The sequence below is a fragment of the Gymnoscopelus braueri genome (assembly GCF_963280865.1).
Source record: "Gymnoscopelus braueri genome assembly, chromosome: 4".
NCBI classification, from domain to species: domain Eukaryota; kingdom Metazoa; phylum Chordata; class Actinopteri; order Myctophiformes; family Myctophidae; genus Gymnoscopelus; species Gymnoscopelus braueri.
The window spans coordinates 53,506,911-53,528,494 of NC_137605.1; the positions used below are offsets into that span (position 1 = coordinate 53,506,911).

At 41.3% G+C, this 21,584-nt stretch overlaps 2 protein-coding genes across 2 annotated transcripts in view; one reads left to right on the forward strand and one right to left on the reverse strand.

The window, feature by feature from the left end:
* LOC308084242 (NADH dehydrogenase [ubiquinone] flavoprotein 1, mitochondrial-like) overlaps positions 1 to 16,376 on the forward strand; it is a 16,424-nt gene extending 48 nt beyond the window's left edge. The window contains exons 1-10 of the mRNA XM_080426794.1: positions 1 to 51; positions 1,244 to 1,332; positions 2,452 to 2,622; positions 3,588 to 3,771; positions 5,578 to 5,767; positions 9,710 to 9,922; positions 11,447 to 11,613; positions 12,250 to 12,331; positions 14,152 to 14,297; positions 15,865 to 16,376. The exon at positions 1 to 51 is cut by the window's left edge and continues 48 nt beyond it. Coding sequence (XP_080282920.1) covers positions 1 to 51; positions 1,244 to 1,332; positions 2,452 to 2,622; positions 3,588 to 3,771; positions 5,578 to 5,767; positions 9,710 to 9,922; positions 11,447 to 11,613; positions 12,250 to 12,331; positions 14,152 to 14,297; positions 15,865 to 15,960 — 1,389 coding nt within the window. The 3' untranslated portion in view covers positions 15,961 to 16,376. The remainder of the gene's footprint in view (positions 52 to 1,243; positions 1,333 to 2,451; positions 2,623 to 3,587; positions 3,772 to 5,577; positions 5,768 to 9,709; positions 9,923 to 11,446; positions 11,614 to 12,249; positions 12,332 to 14,151; positions 14,298 to 15,864) is intronic.
* Positions 16,377 to 18,662: 2,286 nt separating this feature from the next.
* LOC308084562 (actin, cytoplasmic 3-like) lies at positions 18,663 to 19,790 on the reverse strand (the record flags this gene model as incomplete). Its single annotated transcript, XM_080427250.1, has 1 exon — positions 18,663 to 19,790. The coding sequence occupies one exon, from the start codon at positions 19,788 to 19,790 to the stop codon at positions 18,663 to 18,665; it is 1,128 nt and encodes a 375-aa protein (XP_080283376.1).
* Between the last annotated feature and the right edge of the window lie 1,794 nt (positions 19,791 to 21,584).

Sequence of the window (21,584 nt, forward strand, 5' to 3'; positions counted from 1 at the left end):
CAACGTGTCCCTCGGACCCTTGCCTTGAGCTACGGCACCGCAGCGAAACAAGTAGGTCTACAATCTACACTAGTTACTGTGGGAACCGGAAAGCTCGCCCCAAAACACACGCGCCCCCTTTTTTTTCCCCGCGCACCGCTCGCCCCCAGCGGTTCTTGTATTCTTGTATTTGTTTTATTGAGGTTACATTTAGGAATAAGGTTATGTTTAGGCAAATTTACTGAGGTTACGTTTAGGAATAAGGTTAGGTTTAGGCAAATTTACTGAGGTTACGTTTAGGAATAAGGTAAGGTTTAGGCATAGTTTTACTGTGGTTAAGGTATAAGGTAAGGGTTTAGGCATAGTTTTACTGTGGTTAAGGTATAAGGTAAGGGTTTAGGCATAGTTTTACTGTGGTTAAGGTATAAGGTAAGGGTTTAGGCATAGTTTTACTGTAGTTAAGGTTAGGCATAAGGTTAGGTTTAGGCATAGTTTTACTGAGGTTAGGTTTAGGAACAAGGTTAGGTTTAGGCATAGTTTTACTGAGTTTACGTTTAGGATTACCTGGTGGCGAACCTTCCGAGGTCGCCGGATTTGGCCCGGGGCGAGTGTGTTTTGGGGCGAGCGTTCTTGTATTCGTTACTGCATATCAAACTGTTCCATAGCATACTGCACACTTGTAAGCCTTCCTTAGTTGTTGTTAGTTGACGCCTTAAGCCTTTGATAATATTTAAATATGATTAACTTAACTGGCATAATGATAGGGATAGCTGTAGAGATAATTGTAGGTTAATTGATGTTGTGGGAGCTTTGCATTAACTCCAGTATATCTTTTTACAGTTAAAGGACATATACATGCCAAGTTTATTCCATTCATTTCAGTATGAAATGTGCTTGAGATAAGTCATCCAACAGACCAACACACTAGTTTTCACATGTTTTGGTCAAACAAAAAATCTTGATGTTGTTTATAGCATTATTATTATTATTATTATTATTATTATTATTATTATTATTATGAGTTTGCATTAAAGAAGTTATCAAACTGTAAAACAATGTTTAAATATGGTTCATAGAGAGGGGGGTGCATTCTGACAGGCACAAAACATTTAGCAGACCTATGCATTATATGGTGGCCTTTAAGCTATACCTTAAGGAGTAGTTCACCCAAAAAATGACTTACTCTCTATCAATTACACAACCAATGAAGCCTTGAATTCATGGAGATTTGTTTTAGTTTTTGTCGCATTCTGTGTGTCTCCAGGTCCAGGAGAAGCCAAAGAAGACCAAGTTTGGTCCTCTGAGTGACCAGGACCGAATCTTCACTAATTTATATGGACGTCATGACTGGAAGTAAGAAACATCAATGCAGTACACTGCTGTTGAACATACACAAATAAAGTTTAAAATTAAGCTTATGCTCTCTCTCTCTCTCTCTCTCTCTCTCTCTCTCTCTCTCTCTCTCTCTCTCTCTCTCTCTCTCTCTCTCTCTCTCTCTCTGAAAATGTAATTGCAATTTACAGTGTTACAGAAATATATTTTCTCTTGGGTCATGGCAGGCTGTTAAATACTAAACATAATTTAGTTGAGCCAACCCATCACATGTTTTGCTGTCATTAGATGGGACCCTGGAATGAACTTGAATAAAGCAGGCCTTTCTGAGGGTCTGGTATCATGGGGCAGGAGAGGAGAACGTGTTCAGTTTCTATTTGTCCCGATTCACACTGTGGACATTATTCTCTGCTCTCTGCACTTCCAGTCATTCATGTTGCATTTCTGTCTCAACGTGTAGTTGACAGCTCTTAGTTAAAGTTAGTTTTTTGCAGTGGTGTAAAGTAACTAAGTACATTTACTCAAATACTGTACTTAAGTACAATTCTGAGGTACTTCAGTTATTAGTTACTTTGCAGATATAAATTTCATTATAAAACATACATTTACCACTTCAGCCCTATTTTATACATAGGCTATTTGAAAAAAGCCGATCTACAAGCTCACAACGCGTCGCGATGCGACACGTTGTGAGCTTGTAGATCTGCTATTTTCAAACTTTTACTTTTGGTACTTTAAGTACATTTTGATGCCAATACTTTTGTACTTTTACTCAAGTACATTTTTAATTCCGCACTTTTACTTGTAACAGAGTACTTCTACATTGCAGTATTGATACTTTTACTTAAGTAAAACATTTGAGTACTTTTTCCACCACTGTTTTTCTGTTTGTTTTATATACTGTATGTTAAGCACTTAAGCTCTATTTATATACTTACAGATCTACAAGCTCACAATTATTATTATTCTTTAAAAAAAATAGCAGATATACAAGCTCACACGTAGCGATACGACGCATTGTGAACTTGTAGATTTGTGAACATTTTGAAAATTAGAAAAAGGAATAACATTTTTGTTGTTGTGTGTTTGATATTACTCTCCTTCACCACTCCCTCCTCCTCCTCCTCCTCCTCCTCCTAGACTGAAGGGGGCGCTAAAGCGAGGAGACTGGTATAAGACCAAGGACATTCTCCTGAAAGGTTCCGCGTGGATCATAAATGAAGTGAAGGTTTCTGGGCTGCGGGGGAGGGGAGGGGCCGGCTTCCCCACTGGCATGAAATGGAGCTTCATGAACAAACCAGATGATGGCAGGTAATACTAATGATATTATTATTACCTAAATTCATCAGTGTCAGGAAGAAGGCTTTGTACTCAGAAGAACGGGGGCGCACTAGTAAAGAAAGTTTGGGAACCAGTGTGCTACCATATAGATTGGTTAAAATAATGTTTTATTCATTAAAATAAGTTACAGTTTGTAGCTTTAAAATGCTACACAAAGACAAGCACCATTTATGTAACTTTAAGCCCTCCATAAAGAGCAGTCTGAATAGTAGCTGGACCTAATGCACCAAAGTCCTGACGTCCGTCCCGCTACCCCTGGGTCACGGAAGTATTTCTTCCTATTGAAAATCACATAGGGAAATCTCTGATCGCGTCATATACTGTAATAACTGTGTTCCAAAAATAAACAAATCAGCCCCGCGATTCTGTCAGGTATCTGTGTCGTTTATGATATTGAGTTACACTTGATAACGTCTGTGTTTGGAGAAAAGAAAAAAGTCTTACTCATTGCATAAATTAGTACTTTTTCACCGTCAGTTGATGCTTCATATCCATGTGAGTAAAATCGCGGGGCTGATATGTTTATTTTTGGAACACGGTTCTTATATGGCGCGATCCAAGAGATGACCCTATGGTATTTTCAATAGAAAAAATAACCCTGTGACCTATGCAGGGCGGCCTCTAGCAGCAGCGATGTCAGACTTTGGTTCTCTATTATAACCAGCCATTAGCTGAGTTGTAACAGGTTCCATTTACAGTACCCATGTTGTTCTTTGATTATATTTTCCTGTGTGTATCTGCGACCCCCCCCCCCACAGCCGCAAACACATGGCACTCAGTTTACACACACATTTGCACTCAGACGACCACAACAGACATAAGCTCTCAAGCTTTTGTTGTGTTTATTCTTTTGACAGATATGTGCGTACAAATATATGCACGTTCTGCCAATAAGAACATAACTGAGAGTAGTTGTGAATGTCGTCTCGTTTCAGGCCTAAGTACCTGGTGGTGAACGCAGACGAAGGAGAACCGGGAACATGTAAGGACAGAGAGATCATGCGCCACGACCCTCACAAACTCATAGAAGGTTGCCTGGTGGCCGGCAGAGCCATGGGGGCCCGCGCTGCCTACATCTATATCAGAGGAGAGTTCTACAATGAGTCCTCCAACTTACAGGTATGTACGCACACACACACACGCACACACGCACGCACGCACGCACGCACGCACGCACGCACGCGCGCATGCACACGCACACACACGCACACACACACGCACGCACACACACAGTATAGTTTCCATTAGCTTACGCGTCAAGGGATTCTGCATCGGTTAGTAATTGTTGAGGCAGACAGAGTCGGAGACACTTCACGTTATAAGATAGAAGTTTAACACATGGTGGTGGTAAGCAGTGGTGTAAAGTAACTAAGTACATTTACTCAAGTACTGTACTCAAGTACAATTTTTAGGTACTTTACTGGAGTATTTCCAATTTCCAGTACTTTTACTTCTACTGCACTTCCACTACATCTTACAGGCAAATATTGTACTTTTACTCCACTACAATTATTTGAAAGCTTTAGTTACTAGTTACTTTTATAACATTATAAAAAATACATTAACCACTTCAGCCCTATTTTATACTTAGGCTATTTTCAAACATTTTAGTACTTTTACTTTTGGTACTTTCAGTACATTTTTATAGCAATGCTTTTGTACTTTTACTTTTAATTGTAACAGAGTACTGCTAAATTGCAGTATTGATACTTTTATGCAAAACAGTAAAGTAAAACATTTCAGTACTTTTTCCACCACTGGTGGTAAGTAGTTCTCTGAGGAAAGCAGAGACAGAGCCTATAGTTTAAAGATAATGGATGAACTCTGCTTGTGTCACGGCGGGACCAAGCTGTACCCTAAACAATAGATACCAGGCCTGGTCCTGGTGACAAGATGACATGTCATCTTGACTCTGTGATATGCAGATGGTCAGAACATACAGTGGTGGAAAAAGTACTTAAATTCTTTACTTAAGTAAAAGTACCAATACTGCAATATAAAAATATTCTGTTACAAGTAAATGTCCAGAATAAAAAATGTACTTGAGTAAAAGTACTAAAGTATTGGCATCAAAATGTACTTAAAGTACCAAAAGTAAAAGTACTAAATATTTGAAAATAGCCGATCTACAAGCTCACAACGCTTAGCTTGTGAGCTAGGTTTAAAGTGGTTAATATATGTTTCATTATATCATAATTTATCTGAAAAGTAACTAGTAACTAAAGTTTTTAAGTAAATGTAGTGGAGTAAAAGTACAATATTTGCCTCTGAGATGTAGTGGAGTAGAAGTAAAAGTATTGGAAATTGGAAATACTTAAGTAAAGTACAAATACCTCAAAAGTGTACTTAAGTACAGTACTTAAGTAAATGTACTTAGTTACTTTCCACCACTGAGAACATATCACGAGGCAAAAGTTGAACAACATAATAACAATGTGTGTAATTCTACCATCATTCTTCAACACTGGGAATCCCTGTAGTTTCCACTTGAAATCCCCACCGATGATGTCACTGGTAGGCAGGTTTCTGAACCGTCCACGGCCCTCCCCTGAGACAGAGTGGACAGAAAATGGTGCCGTCCTACAATGAGCATTAGCGAGGACCAATTACAGTAATAATTGGTCCTTACGGTCTCTGTCGGGTGGAAACCATGTCCAAAACTGTTACTTTTCAGGATTCAAATAAAAAAATGGCAGAAGTAAAAGATCTACAAGCTCAGAACGTGTCGCTTCGCGCCGCGTTTCGAGCTTGTAGATCTGCTACTTTTGATGCTTTTGTGTGACGCTGTAGTGTGGTCAAGAGGGCATTCATTTCCGGAAAAAAAAAACACAAACAGTTAAAATGTGGAGATAAGAGGTTACAGCAACGATATGAATGAAGACAAAGTTGAAATGTTCCTTTAATTCCACGTCCTCTCTCCGCCAGGTGGCGATCGACGAAGCGTACAGAGCCAGACTGATCGGCAGGAACGCGTGCGGCTCAGGGTTCGACTTCGACGTGTTCGTGGTGAGAGGAGCCGGAGCGTACATCTGCGGGGAGGAGACGGCTCTCATCGAGTCTATCGAAGGGAAGCAAGGGAAGCCCCGCCTCAAACCGCCCTTCCCCGCCGACATCGGTAAGCCTCATGTACAGTACACTTCACTGTACGATGGGGTTGAATGTAGCCTACAGCAGTGGTTCCCAAACTGTGGGTCATGGACCCCCAGATGATTAGCTTAACCCATTCAATCCGGCAACGCATCTGTCACTTTAAGATTCCTTTGGCTATTTTTTTTTTGAATCTTGAAAATGTGTGCAAATCTTTGAATATATATTTTTTTCAAAGTGAACATTTTTAACTCAAATATTTGCTTTTGGGGGGATTCTACAAATGTCTTCTAAATCCAGTTTATTTTTTTAATATATTTTTTACTATGTCGCTGTAATATCAGTGGTTCTCAAACTTTTTCATGTCAAGGACCCCCAAAATTATATGTGTTTGGCCACGGACCCCCATCTCAAAATATGTTGTTCCAGGGACCCCCAGAAGAAAGTTTTGAGTTACAAACGTTCGCTTTAAAATATATATATATTGAAAGATTTGCACACATTTTCAAGATTTTTCAAAAATAGCAGTTCTACAAGCTATGAGCTTATCTGCTATTTTTGAATAGCCAAAGATATCTAAAATGACAGAGATCCATTCCCGGTCTTAAAGGGTTAATGTACAACATTGTTTTCTCACTCAACAGTAAACAAACCAACATACTGTATAAGTGTATATATGTTACAGGGAAATTGGCATTCCAGGGAAATTGAAAGGGGTACGCTTGTTTTCACCGCCCCTCAGGCAATTCTGTAGAATCAACGCTAGAGGGCAATGCAAGCCAGACATGAGCCCCACACCACACACGCACGCATGGACAAACGAGCACGCATGCACAAACGAGCACGCACACACGCATGCGCACGCGCGCACACACACACACACACACACACACACACACACACAGCCTCATTCCATGCAGTTGAAGCACAAGGGGGCGGGCCTGGCGGGCTATGTTAGTGCAGTGAGTGGCACTTGGGGCAAACGCAGTCCCCACAACATCATTTACGATTCTGTGCCTATCGGTACATAACTCGGACGGCGCTTAAGTCGACTAGCAGACCATCGGCCGGTCGTCGCGGGCACTCGCGCCTGGAGGCGCTCGGGCGCGACTCCTTGGCCTCAAGGTCTGCTAAGTCGGCGCGCCTCCGTCATGGTCCAAAACTATACTTTATCAGCGAAACAAAAGTAATCCGCGGTTGTTTGAAAAAGTAATGTCCCAAGCGGGAATCAAACCCCGGCTCCCAGTGGTAGTGGGTGGGGAGTCCAATGATTATCGAAGTGCGCCACTGAGGCTTGTACTAGTAGTGTAAAGTAACAAAGTAGATTTACTCAAGTACAATTTTGAGGTATTCGTACTTTACTTGAGTATTTCTCCCATATTATCCATTTTATTTTCAGCGTTCCCCTAGCGTAGCTTCCTGGTTGCTATATTGTTGTGGTCGTCGTCCTGGCATCAAAGCCCCGCCTCGCAGCACCGCCCCGCGCCTATAAAACTAGCGCTCCCCTGTCAATTTCCCTGGAATGCCAATTTCCCTGTGACATATACACTACAGGGTATCTGCGCATTTTTTAAGGCCTTTTTAACACCAAATTGGCCAAATTGTCAAATATAAGAAAGAGGCAAACATTGTGAAAATAGCCGATCTACAAGCTCACAACACCTCGCAGAACTGAGTCAAACTAAATGTAATGCCTACAATTCCAAGTGCTTGTCAGGGTGGAGGGTCCCCAGTTCAAATATGATTATTTTGGGTGGGTTGTGGCCTGAAAAGTTCTCATCACAATCTGGTAAATCTGAGTGTGCGTGCGACGCCGGCGTACGGTGAAGTTTGCATTAAGCATGAGACAGCAGCTCGTCCTGACTGTGAACTACTGTTGTTTTCATACAATGTTATTTTGAGAGATACTAGTTATGTGAACTCACCAAAAATATCTCGTACACAATGATACAAACAAGGAAAATGGGCCCCAGTATACATGTAAAAACATCTCTGTTCAGTATATTTCTTATGTCATAATATGGAGAAAATAATATGGCAGTATGGTATGGTCGCTAGGGCTTAGTTTTTTTACAACCAAGGTTTATGTTTTAGCTTGTAATTAAAGAAAATAAAAGAAGCTTTCTATAGTTTTAGCAGTTTTCACGAGCTTTTTTACAGTGGGCGGGGCATTCGGGCAGGTGGCTAAATATGTATTTTTTTACACAATAACCCGGCGATTTCTTTATTATTATTTACAGTAGCTCTTCTAGCCCCCAATAACTCACATCTGGCCGTCAAAGACCACGGGACCTTTTTTATTGTGTAAAAAAATACATATTTAGCCACCTGCCCGAATGCCCCCGCCCACTGTAAAAGAAATCGCAAAAATTGCTAAAACTATAGAAAACAGTAAATGAAAACATTTTAACACTCATCTTCTATTTACTTTAATTACAAGCTAAAACATAAACCTTGGTTGTAAAAAAAAAAAGTTGTCCTTTAAGAGAATGATGGCCTGGTTATAAAACACAACTTGTGTATGCATTCAAATTATAACTTAAAGGTGCTGTAAGTGATATGTTTCGGGTAAAAGGGTAAGGCTCTATATTCTGAAGGTAATCATTGCTATAGAGTGTTTGTTCAGTAACATGGGTCTTCCCTGTCTCTCTAGTAAACCCACATTACAATTTTCAAAGTGGGTCACCAGTTTCCTCCAATCAGGAGAGAGAACCCATTTATCAGCTTCAAGTTTATAGTGCTCGTTTTTCTTGCTTTCATCCCTTCCAAGTTCACTTGTTTATAATTTTTAGATTCCTTTGGCTATTCAAAAATAGCAGATATACAAGCTCATAGCGCGGCACCGAGTGCCGCGCTATGAGCTTGTTATTTTTTGATCTGCTATTTGATCTGCTATTTTTTGAAAATGCGTGAAAATCTTTGAGTATATATATATATTATTTTTTTAAGCGAACATTTGTAACTAAAATCTTTGCTTCTGGGGGATTCTACAAATGTCTTCTAAATCTCAACAGTTTTTTGAAAAAAACTATGTTGCTACATCAGTGGTTCTCAAACTTTTTCATGTCAAGGACCACCCAAAATTATATGTATTTGGCCGCGGACCCCCATCTGAAAATATGTTGTTCCTCCAAGAAGCAAAGATTTGAGTTACAAATGTTCGCTTTAAAAGTATATGTATTCAAAGATTTGCAGAGATCTATATAGATCTATAAGATCTATATACAAGCTCGTAGCGCTACGAGCTTGTAGATTTGCTATTTTTGAATAGTAATAATAAAAGAAATCTCAAAATGACACAGATTCGCTCCCGGTCTAAATGGGCTAAAGAGCTGGACAGACAGGGAGACACCTGTTACTGCACAAACACCATAGCAGTGATTACTATCAGAATATCGAGCTATAAAACACTTATTTTAACAAAAGAATATCACACCCCCTCTAATGATTCAATAAACCATTTATAATTTAAAATTCACATTTCACAACCTTTTTTTTTTGTTCAAGGTTTCTTATATTTTCACATACAGGTCAATAACAAAAGGCATACAAAAACAGTGAATGTATGTTACCCCTCCCACCCCCCCAAAGTTCCCGCTCCGAAAGAGCCACAACCCTGGTATCTTATTGTACCATTAACACAAAGGACAATACAAACAAGTCAAAAAAATAAAAAATAAAGTATACACAGTAGAATATATATATTATTAAATAAATATTTAAATTGAATAAATAAATAAAAATACACAAAAAATATAATACAAAAACAAATTCAGTGGAGTCATTAATGTCAGCAGCATTCAGTCTCTCTACATATGTTAAAAAAGGTTGCCAATTGGTGTAAAATTTCAGAGCACACCCCCTTGTGGAGTAGCGAATTTTCTCCAAAGTCAAATGATGCATAACATCATTAACCCATGATTTGAAAGTTACATTTCACAACCTTTGTGATTTTTTTTTCATTCTTCAGGGGTCTTTGGATGTCCGACAACGGTGTCCAACGTGGAGACGGTTGCCGTGGCGCCCGCGATCTGTCGCCGGGGCGGGGCATGGTTCGCCGGCTTCGGCAGAGAGAGGAACTCTGGGACCAAACTGTTCAACATCTCAGGTCACGTCAACACTCCGTGTACCGTAGAGGAGGAGATGTCCATCCCTCTGCGAGAGCTCATCGACAGACATGCAGGTCACTGACACCACTTTGAATATGTTGTCACGCCCTGGGAGTGGGAATACACCTGTAATAGTTATTTTTAATGGATGAAATGTTTTTTTTTTTTTTTTTTCCAAGACATACACGTAACAACATATAACAAACTACACAACACCACAGACACTAGTACACAATATCAAATTAAACAAATATTCATAATCAATTGACCGAAAATGCAAGGACATTTTAGTGCAATATATTTTCATGACAAACGGTATTAATACCACAAAAATTACAGTCAATAAGAGAATGAAAAAAAAAAGGAAAGAAAGATGAAAGAAAAATCAGTAAAACAGCAAAATCAAATGGATGAAATGTTATTTTAACCAGTGTTGTATGATAGAGTATGTTAATACAATATAACTATTCTGTATGGTAGAGTATGGTAATGCAACCCGATCTCACACAACTTAGTATACCGTACATTTCGGACTATAAGCCGCGACTTTTTTCCCATTTTTCGACCCTGCGGCTTATATAACGGTGCGGCTTATCTATGGATTTTTACAGCTAACGGCCACTAGGGGACCTCCTAAATCTATGGATTTTACACCCGCGGCTTATAGTCCAGTGCGGCTTATACTGTATATGTACAAATCATTCAATTTAGCTGCTGCGGCTTATATTCAGGTGCGGCTTATAGTGCGAAAATTACGGACATTGCACGGAGTGTCATAGCCGCTTCGCATCTCCCCCATTGACTAAACCATTTCGGAGGCGCGCAGTCTCAAGGGAACTGGAGCCACGTGAGGGACCACCGAGCGAACTAAAGCGAGCGAGTTACCGTCCCGAACGTTGCGACGTTCCCTTGAGCCTACTCAGCGCCGTTTGAGTTACGTACCGATAGGCACAGAATCGTACATTTTGTTGTGGGGACTGCTCTGCTTCCGGGTTGCAACCGGTTACGCCCACCGTGGGACTATGCACGGAATGACGTGCACTGGGTCCGTGCAATGTATACTAAATTCTGTGAGGCTGGGTTAATACAATATAACTACATCTGTATGGAAGAGCATGTTAGTTCAATATAACTATACATCTGTATGGTAGAGTATGTTAACACAATATAACTAGTTCATCCATATGGTAGAGTAGGCTAAAGCAGTGTAGGCCATTTGAGAGTGAGCCTGTGCAGGAGAGACAGACATTAGGACAGCTGTGAGTGAGACAGTGTAGGAGAAACAAACAGTAGGAAAGCTGAGAGGGAGACAGTATTGGAGAGACAGACAGGAGGACAGCTGAAAGGGAGACAGTATAGGAGTGACAGACAGTAGAACAGCTGAGAGTGAGACAGTGAAGGAGATCCAGACAGTACGAGAGCTGCGAGGGAGACAATGTAGGAGAGACACAATAGGACAGCTGAGAGGGAGACAGAGTAGGAGAGACAGAGATTAGGTCTATGGTTTCTGATCATACAGTATGTAAAGGAAGGGTTTCATATGGCGACAAAATGGCTAATTATTTATGTTCCTTCCCCTCTACTTTGATTGGTTGCAGGAGGAGTGAGGGGCGGCTGGAACAACCTATTAGGAGTGATTCCAGGGGGCTCGTCCACGCCCATCATCCCTCGGCACGTGTGTGACGACGTTCTGATGGACTTTGACGATCTGGTCCGCGCAGAGACGGCCCTGGGCACCGCCGCCATCATCGTCATGGATACGTCTGTAAACAACACCTCTTATAATCACTTAAACCAGGGGTCTTCAACAGGGGGTCCGGGACCCCTAGGGGGTCCTCAGAGCTACTACAGGGGGTCCGCAAAATCTTTGTGTGATACGTTTTTTTTTTTTTACATTAACCACTTGAACCCTAGCATCCCTTTTCTGAGGAGAACTTTAGCCAAAAATAGCCGATCTACAAGCTCACAACGCCTCGCGCTGCGAGGCGTTGTGAGCTTGTAGATCGGCTATTTTTGGCAAAGAGATATAGGTGTAGAGGGAAAACAGAGCAGACCAAGTAAAACAAAAGAAGTTTAATCTGAAACACAATTTTATATAATATAGAGGGGGTCCCTGCTTCATCTCTCTCTCAGCTAGGGGGTCCTTAGCCTGAAAACGTTGAAGACCCCTGACTTATACCCTATACTTGATGTTGACCGTATCACCATGGGCCCTATACTTAGTTGAGCGTATTCCCATCGGCCTTATACTTAACTGGCCATATTCCCATATATACAGTAGGCCCTATATTTGGTTGACCGTATATTCACATGGGCTTCACAGAAAATAGCCGATCTACAAGCTCATAGTGCATCATAACAACTTGTTATCTTTAACAACAATGTACATAATGTGTCTCAGACAGATGTGATTCGAGCCATCGCCCGTCTGGTGGAGTTCTACAAACATGAGAGCTGTGGCCAGTGCACCCCCTGCAGGGAGGGTGAGGAAAAACACTGTTTACATTCGGGGTTTCCCAAATAGAGGGTCAGGACCCATCTTTGTATTGGGTAGCAGACCATTTTTTTTGTGTCCTCCATTAAAAAAATATTCAAATCAAAATATTTTTTTCAAAAGGAAAGAAATCACAACTTTTCATAAATTAAATGAATTCCAACATATTTCAAAAGTAGTTCATAAATAAAATAATTTCCATAAAAAAAATTTAAAAAAAAATTAGTAGTGAAAATAGCAGATCTACAAGCTCACAGTAGCAAAGTAGCGCGTTGTGAGCTTGTAGATCTGCTATTATCACTAGTTTGGGTCCCGGGCAAACGTCTAACATCTCTTTTGGGTCTTGAGCTAAAAGGTCTGTGAACTACTGGTATGAAGCATAAATCAATTCATTTAAAACAATATTCTTTGAATTATGGATTATTCAAATAAGCCTTTATACAGGGGGAATTAATTGAGTATTTATGATACAGTGTTATATACAGTGGTGGAAAGTAACTAAGTACATTTACTTAAGTGCTGTACTTAAGTAAAGTTTTGAGGTATTTGTACTTTGTATTTCCAATATCCAATACTTTTACTTTTACTCCACTACTTCTCAGAGGCAAATATTATACTTCTACTCCACTACAATTGTTTGAAAACTTTAGTTACTAGTTACTTTGTAGATTTTGATTGTTATTACAAAACATACACTTCAGCCCTTTATACATTTCAGCCATTTGAAAATAGCCGATCTGCAAGCTCACAATGCGTCGCGATGCGACGCATTGTGGGCCTGTAGATCGGCTATTTTCAAAAGATTTTGGGACATTCTGCATAATGAGTAATTTTACTTTTGGAACTTTAAGTACATTTTGATGCCAATACTTTTGTACTTTTACTCAAGTACATTTTGAATTCCGGACTTTTACTTGTAACAGAGTATTTCTATATTGATACTTTTACTTAAGTAAAGCATTTGAGTACTTTTTCCACCACTGGTTGTATAATGTAGTCACTAGGAGCTGCCCAGTTTAACCCCAGTCTTCTACTGTTGACCACTAGAGGGAGTGTGATGTGTTCTGCCATTGTAGCTTGGTTAGAATAGACTGTAATACCAGGTCTTGCCTGTAGGTCATCTACAATGTAGATCTTTTTAACAGACTTTTTGATTAGATTTCTAAAGACAATAATGCATCAACATGAACATACAGTATATTTGTACATATAAAAGGATAAGGCTTATTTCTTATAAAGGGGTGATTTGAGTGCAAATGTGTAGGTAAATTTTGTTTTGTGTGTTTGCGGGATAGCAGAGACATCAGTACTGTGACATCAGTAATATCAGTGCTATCAGTGCTGTCAGTACTGTGATATAGATATACAAGCTCAAAGCACGGCACCGAGTGCCGCGCTACGAGCTTGTAGATCTGCTATTTTTAGAAAAATCTTGAACATTCGTGCAAATCTTTGAACACATATATTTTTTGAAACAACATTTTTAACTCAAATCTTTGCTTCTGGAGGTCCCTGGAACAACATAGAGAGAATCTGTGTCATTTTTAGATTTCTTCTATTCAAAAATAGCAGATCTACAAGCTCATAGCATGCCGTGCTATGAGCTTGTAGATCTGCTATTTTTGAAAAATCGTGAATCTTGAATATATATTTTTCTAAAGTGAACATTTGTAAAATATTATTTTACAAATGTTCACTTTAAAAAAATATATATTCAAGATTTTTCAAAAATTACTATATCATACTGGCACATAGAACAACAAAATGTACAACAAAAGTGAAACATATTCTCCTCTTCCCTCCTCTCAGGTGTGGACTGGATGAATGCATTAATGTGGAGGTTTGTGAAAGGACAGGCGGCGGTGTCAGAGATCGATCTCATCTGGGAGCTTAGTAAGCAAATCGAAGGACACACAATATGTGCTCTAGGAGACGGAGCAGCATGGCCTGTCCAGGTGAATGCCTTATTACTACTGTTATTATTACAGCACGCACACACACACACACACATTACATTACATTACATTACATTACATTACATTACATTACATTACAGTCATTTAGCAGACGCTTTTATCCAAAGCGACTTACAATAAGTGCATTCAACATAGGTAGGGAACAAAACTACTAATCACCAGAATGCATTAAGTGCATTTTCTGCTAAAACAAGCAACCAAGTGTATACCTAGCGCTAAGGTAAAAGTGCAATATATCATCTACCTACTTTCTTAAACAGATGAGACAAATAGCAAAATCAAATGAGCAAGAGCTAAAACAAATAAGTGTATCGACTAAACAAGATCCAATAAAACAATACAACAATAAAACGTTAACTAGAGTTCGTACAACTAGTTAACAACAAGTAGGCAAGGCGAAGAGGAAGGGTAGTGTTTCCTGAAGAGGTGGGTTTTCAGCCTGCGGTGAAAGATGGGCAGTGACTCTGCTGTCCTGACATCAGTGGGGAGTTCATTCCACCACTGTGGGGCCAGAACGCACACGCATACGCACGCACACGCGCACACGCACACGCACACGCACACGCACACGCACACGCACACACACACACACACACACACACACACACACACACACACACACTTTAGCAGTCCTTTAGTGGTTAGGGTGCAACAGTATATAGCACTGCTGGCCCCTCTGTGGAGGCTCTCTTTTGGGTTTTTAGCTTAGTTTAATGGTTCAATATAGCACTATTTGACTTGTACTTTATCTTAAAGCAGCAAGAGACGACTTTTAGTGCTATTCAACTGTTACTATTACTGAGTACTACTACTAGTACTAATGGTATGACTTTGACTAACTACTTTGCCTGGTATCCTATAGTTTTGTGATAGTATATTGTTTAGGTTCTTGGTTTACCTGTGATCCTAGTTTACTGAGGCATTACTTAATGTACAGTAAGTTGCTCCGGATAAGAGTGTCTGCTGTAAATCAGTGGTTCTCAAACTTTTTCATGTCAAGGACCCCCAACTTGACACTTATTAGCCCGTGGACCCCCATTTGAAAAGATATGCCAGGGACCCCCATAAGAGAAAATTTCTACGGCTCTAGCAGTAATTTTCAACCATTTTAATTTCAACGACCCCCAGTTTGACATGCGTTAGGGCTACGGACCCCCATTTAATGACATTTCTATCTCTGGGACCCCAATTTATATTGTAAAATCAACATTAATTTAACTCTGAGAGTGTACAAATGAAACCAAATGGACCCGTTAGGGTCCATTTGGTTCCATTTGTACACTCTCAGAATTACAGACCCATAAGGGTCCATTTGGTTCCTAACTATCCCATCATTTAGCTGGGGACCCCCTGGAAGTCCCTCAAGGAGCCCTGGGGGTCCCCGGACCCCACTTTGAGAACCAATGCTTTAAATGCCTACATTTAAAATTGTAGCTACTACTACTACTACTACTTTGCTAATAATAATTATGATAAAGACTAATGTTGCTCATATGTTATGTACGTGTATGTTAATAATCTTTTCAACGCCCTTGTGTGTTTGTAGGGTCTTATCCGTCATTTCCGTCCGGCCATGGAGAGTCGTATTGCTGAGCACAACAAGACAAACCCTCCCAGAGAATCGGTGCTGGAGATGGTCTGAAACATTGGTTGTGTCCAGTGTGCTCATGTATTTGTTTAAAAAGTCAGACAGACAATAAGAAGCACAGTTATACAGTGTTCATATGCTAGCTGAGGATAAGTAGTGTTTATTTTACATGTGTATCATTATTCTGATGTGTTTAGCTGCTATCGCTGTTACATAAGTTGTTGCTGACAGATGATGATGATGATGATGATGATGATGATGATGATGATGAAATAGACACTCATACTGTATGGGTCCACAAGGCAGATCAGAAGAGTGAAGACCACAGGTAATTAACCACTTAAGCCCCATTTTATACTTTGTAGGATAGTGAAAATAGTGATGCATTGTGAGCATATATCTATATAGCACATATATATTTTGGAAAAATATTTGAAATTGTTTGAATATTTTTGCCTGTAATGCCCAAAATAGGGATGCGAGGGTGAAAGCGGTTAAACAACATGATTATTAAAGAGATGAACAACTTCAAAACAGCTGTGTTTCTCTCTGTTTGAATGGACTCTACATTGAGGGACTGTCAGAACATGAGCTGGTTCTCAGTCTGTTAGGAAGATAATGACACCTTCCTCTGAACAGTTACAAAGCTTCTATCAAAGCTGGGCAATATATCAATAGTAAAGCAAATTCCAAATATGTGAAAATGTTTGGAAGTGTGCAGATGAAATTTAAACACCTGTTATATGATTTGTGTGTGTGTGTGTGTGTGTGTGTGTGTGTGTGTGTGTGTGTGTTTGGCATGATGCCGTGTAATGTCTCTGACAACATCTGTAGTTTCATTTAGCCACCTTATTTTAGGCATTCAAAAAAACCCATAGACTTTGAGAGAACCAGGAAGAGCAAAATGCCCACTTGCTTCCTGAAAGTAGTACCACAAACGTCACCACTCTATTGAGTTGTTGACGGTGGATAGGCTACCATATGTCGTCTTCTTCTTCTTTCTTCTGTGAGGTTTCATGGCAGTTGACATCCATGATGTTGCTACTTGTCTGACACCTTCAGGTTTTATTCTCTCTCGGTGTCTCTGTGATTTTAAAGCCGTCTTTCAAGTCCAATAGTCTTTCGAAAAACCTAATCACTGTCACGTGGGACTGTGGTAATTATGTCTGGATCGCGGACTTCATTTGGCCAGCCTGTGATGTGAGCCATCTATCTAAAGTATGATTTCAGTCTTCTATTACATCAGTTGTCTATGAAATATCTGTGACTCAGAATTAGGCAAGGTTTCAGCCCAATCAGAACCCTGTACACTTCCATTATGAAAGTAAACAATTGAAAAAATGTGTGGATGTACTTCTGTGGCCTACTGGCAGTGTGCACTAGAAATCTAGTGCTGATCGGTCCAGTGGTTTGCAAGATTTGCCGGAAGCCAGTGAAGAGAACGCAAAAGGGGGGAGACGTGAAAATGTAACCCTATTATTATTGTATTATTATCTTGACAAAATGTTCCTGATAAGGATAACAAAAAACAAGGTAACAAAAAACTAAAACAACAAAAAAACAAGGTGGAAAGGGGTAGGTTCTCAAGAACCCTCAGCCCGCCCCTCTGCACATGCCTGTGTTCTATATTTGTGTTTTGAAAAAAATCTAAATACTAGCCCATTTGGTCTCATGCTACAGCTTTCCATTCCAACTCCGACCAACCTATAATACAATATTGGTTGTATGCATCCCTAGTGTTGAGTGCCCGTACATAATAGATGAGTGTTGCATGAATTCTCATCATTATGTCATAGCGGTGCTGCTATGACAACTGATTTCCTCTTGTGGGATCAATAAAGAAAGGTCTATATCTACCTACTGTATCTATGTGTACAAATGTACATTTGTAATTCAGATCATATGCATGTCTCCCTGGCTTGTTGGGTAATCTAGTTGATGTCTGCTGCCGTGCTACAATGGTTTTTGGTGTGATAACAAAAAATGGTTTAAAAAAATCATAACTGTAATAGCGGTCTGCAGCTAAAATACGTGTAAACCCTCGATCCGCAGCTGAGGGGCCCGAAATCATGATCCATAGAACCACAGTACAGAGGTGTTCCTGGCTGTTTCCTGGCACCCTAGGGTACCAGAATGGCCAGGAACGCAACTGTCAGATTGCACCATGGTCTCCACTTCAGGGTTCTTTTTGAGGAAGTCCTCCATGGTCTCCACCATGTTCAGCATGTGTATTTGCCGATGCACGCAGATTGCATTCATCATCATCCGAAGGGAGAATGTCCTTGGTAGCAGACTAAGCACCTAATTATAATTCCAGACTTAGCATAACTTCTTCAAGTAAGGAACACAAAAAAATCACAATAACAAAAAATTCACAATATGCGAAAATTATTCAGGGATTTACTCCCTTGGCCGACTAGCAGCGTGCACAAGAAATGGGAAATGGCTCTCCCCCGCAGGAGCCCACACTATAAAAATGTAACTAGGTCGTCTTCGGACAAGCCCTCTAGTGGTGTTCCCACTCATCTCAATGCTCCACACAGCTGGCTACTTGCGGGTACTTTCTGCCCCTGTATTTTAAGTACACATCCATGTACGTTGCTGAGGAACACCCTCATAATCAATGCCCACGTTGGCTCCCGGTGTCTGTGGCAGTGGCCAGCCAGCCTCATTCTCCTGGAAGCTATTCTCTCGCACACACCTCTCTCTTCTGCAACGCTGCTAGTGGGACGGGAGAAAAAAGAGAAACAGTTTGTTCAGAAGCATTTGCGGTGGACGATGCCTGGGCCAGCCTCATCATATTCCTCCTTGCTGATCCACTTCTCCTGGAAGGTGGACAGGGAGGCCAGGATGGAACCTCCGATCCACACAGAGTGTTTACGCTCTGGTCGGGCAACGATCTTGATCTTCATGGTGGATGGGGCCAGGGTTGTAATCTCCTTTTGCATCCTGTCAGCAATGCCTTGGAACATGGTGGTGCCTCCAGACAGCACGGTGTTGGCGTACAAGTCCTTACGGATGTCGATATCACACTTCATGATGCTGTTGTAGGTGGTCTCATGGATACCGGAGGACTCCATACCGAGGACGGCAGGCAGGAAGAGAGCCTCTGGGCATCGGAACCTTTCATTGCCGATGGTGATGATCTGTCCATCAGGCAGCTCATAGCTCTTTTCCACGCAGGAAGAGTATTCAGCGGTTCTCATCTCCTGCTCAAAGTCCAGGGCGACGTAGCATAGCTTTTCCTTGACGTCACGCACAATTTCCCTCTCGGCTGTGGTGGTGAAGGAGTAACCACGCTCTGTCATGAGCTTCATGAGGTAGTCTGTGAGGTCGCGTCCAGCCAGATCCAGACGCAGGATGGCGTGTGGAAGGGCGTAGCCATCGTAGATGGGCACTGTGTGGGTCACACCATCACCGGAGTCCATGACGATACCTGTGTTACGACCGGAGGCGTACAGGGACAGCACGGCCTGGATGGCTATGTACATGGCGAGGGTGTTGAAGGTCTCGAACATGATCTGGGTCATTTTCTCTCTGTTGGATTTCGGGTTCAAGGGGGGCTCTGTGAGCAAGATGCTATAGTCCTCAGGGGAAACTCTCAGCTCGTTGTAGAATGTGTGGTGCCAGATTTTCTCCATGTCATCCCAGTTGGTGACAATTCCGTGCTCCATCGGGTAGCTCAGGGTTAGGATACCTCTCTTGCTCTGGGCTTCGTCACCAACATAGCTGTCCTTCTGGTCCAAGCCTACCATGACACCCTGATGCCTGGGGCGACCGATGAGGGAGTGGAAGACAGCACGTGGGTCATTTTCTCCAGCAAAACCAGCTTTGCACATACCCGAGCCATTGTCCACCACCAGTGCGAGGATTTCTTCCTCCATGGCTAAAATGGGAGTGGGGGGGTTTCGCTTCAATGTAAGTGGTTCTGCTCAAATAACAGTGCAACTCAACTCAAAAGCTCAGGTAATATCAGAGTAATGTCATATTCTGTATACGTGTCCACCATATATATACTTGTGCCGTACGCTTGTGACGTCATTTTACGTCATGCTGCTGTGATTGTCAAACCTTGTGGTATCGGTGGTGGGGTATGGGGGGCCTTTCAGGCAGGGTGCTTTTCTTTAGTTGAAGGAATTTAATGGTTTGACTAGAAGCTGAAACTAAACCACTATAGTCAAGTTCACCTGTGACAATAGGATGGTATCCATCGTGTGTGTGTGTGTGTGTGTGTGTGTGTGTGTGTGTGTGTGTGTGTGTGTGTGTGTGTGTGTGTGTGTGTGTGTGTGTGTGTGTGTGTAAAGGAGCTAAAATTGCATTATTTACAAAATAGCCTAATGACTAATTTAGAACCAGTGATGCCAGTTTGAAACCGTGTTTGTATGATCCTCCAAATGCCTTCATATTACGTGTTGTTTAGTACTTTAGTGTTGTTTAGTACTTTAGTGTTGTTTACACTGCGCATAATAGCGTTGCACACTATGCACAGTGCACTAGAATTTTGTAGGCTATAGTATCGCGTTTTAGTATTTGTCTGTTGTTGCTGGTTTTCTTTCTGTGTATGGCATAGGCCTATTTGTGTTGTTGCTGGTATGAAATGCGGCATAATTCCTTTTCACCTAGAGCGGCAGAAGCCAGTCCTGATGCCAGCAACAAATCCGTTTTTAGAGAGATTCACAGGGAAGTATGCCTTTATCAGACCCACATGTCATGTTCCAATCTATAAACGACAACCATGTTGTTGTTTTTGTTGTGTGAATGTATAGGCTAACCCCCAGGCTATCGATCTGATCAGAGTATACATTAGTGTTACAGGTAGGGTTGGATACCAAATACTGGCACTGGTTCCCATAGGTCTGGTACCTACCGGACCGAATAGCACAGATTTCAGCACTCCATGTCAGTGCCACTTAAATGTCTGAGCTGTCAATTTTTCCCCCAGTGCTCCAAAACTGAAATTACAGGCAACAGAAACTCGCAAGTATGACTAGTAAACAACACTGCTCTGACAGTAGCATGTAGGCTATGTAAGCTTGTTAGCTTAAACTAGTCTGCCGCAACGCTCCTGATTTCGTGTATAGCGGGGCGGGTGTATAGAGCCGGCGAGAGATTGCGGCTGATCCCATTGGTTCACCGATCTGTCCGTCAACCCCCGCCCCGTTAACACAACATTACGAGCGACGCCCTCTGCACTCTGGTTGGTTGGGAAATGAAACACTTCCTCATACCCAGTACATGCTATGGTTGGGCCAGGCTTTTATTTTTTAGCAAAACTAAGCAATAAAAGCCTGGAGATCGAGGCTAGCTTAAACACATTGAAACAAGATATGACCCAGTCATATTACACCAGGTTGCTTATTTCTCTCACTAAACATGGCAACGTTTTTAGATCCCATATTCTGAGAGGACATTGAGCAACAGCGCCACTTACCATAGAGTTACATACAGTGGCCGAACACAGTATTGTGGGTCGTCTTTAGATCCCATATTCTGAGAGGACATTGAGCCCTCATTGGCTGAGGGACCAGCCAATGAGGAAAAAGTCACGCAAAAGTCAGGACTAGCAAAGAAAGTCAGGACTAGCGAGTGTAGATGTAGACCAGGCTTTGCGAGGCTCCCCCTTGTACATCATGTACATGGGGGAACACATCAAAATTACCCACTTAAACCCCAGCACC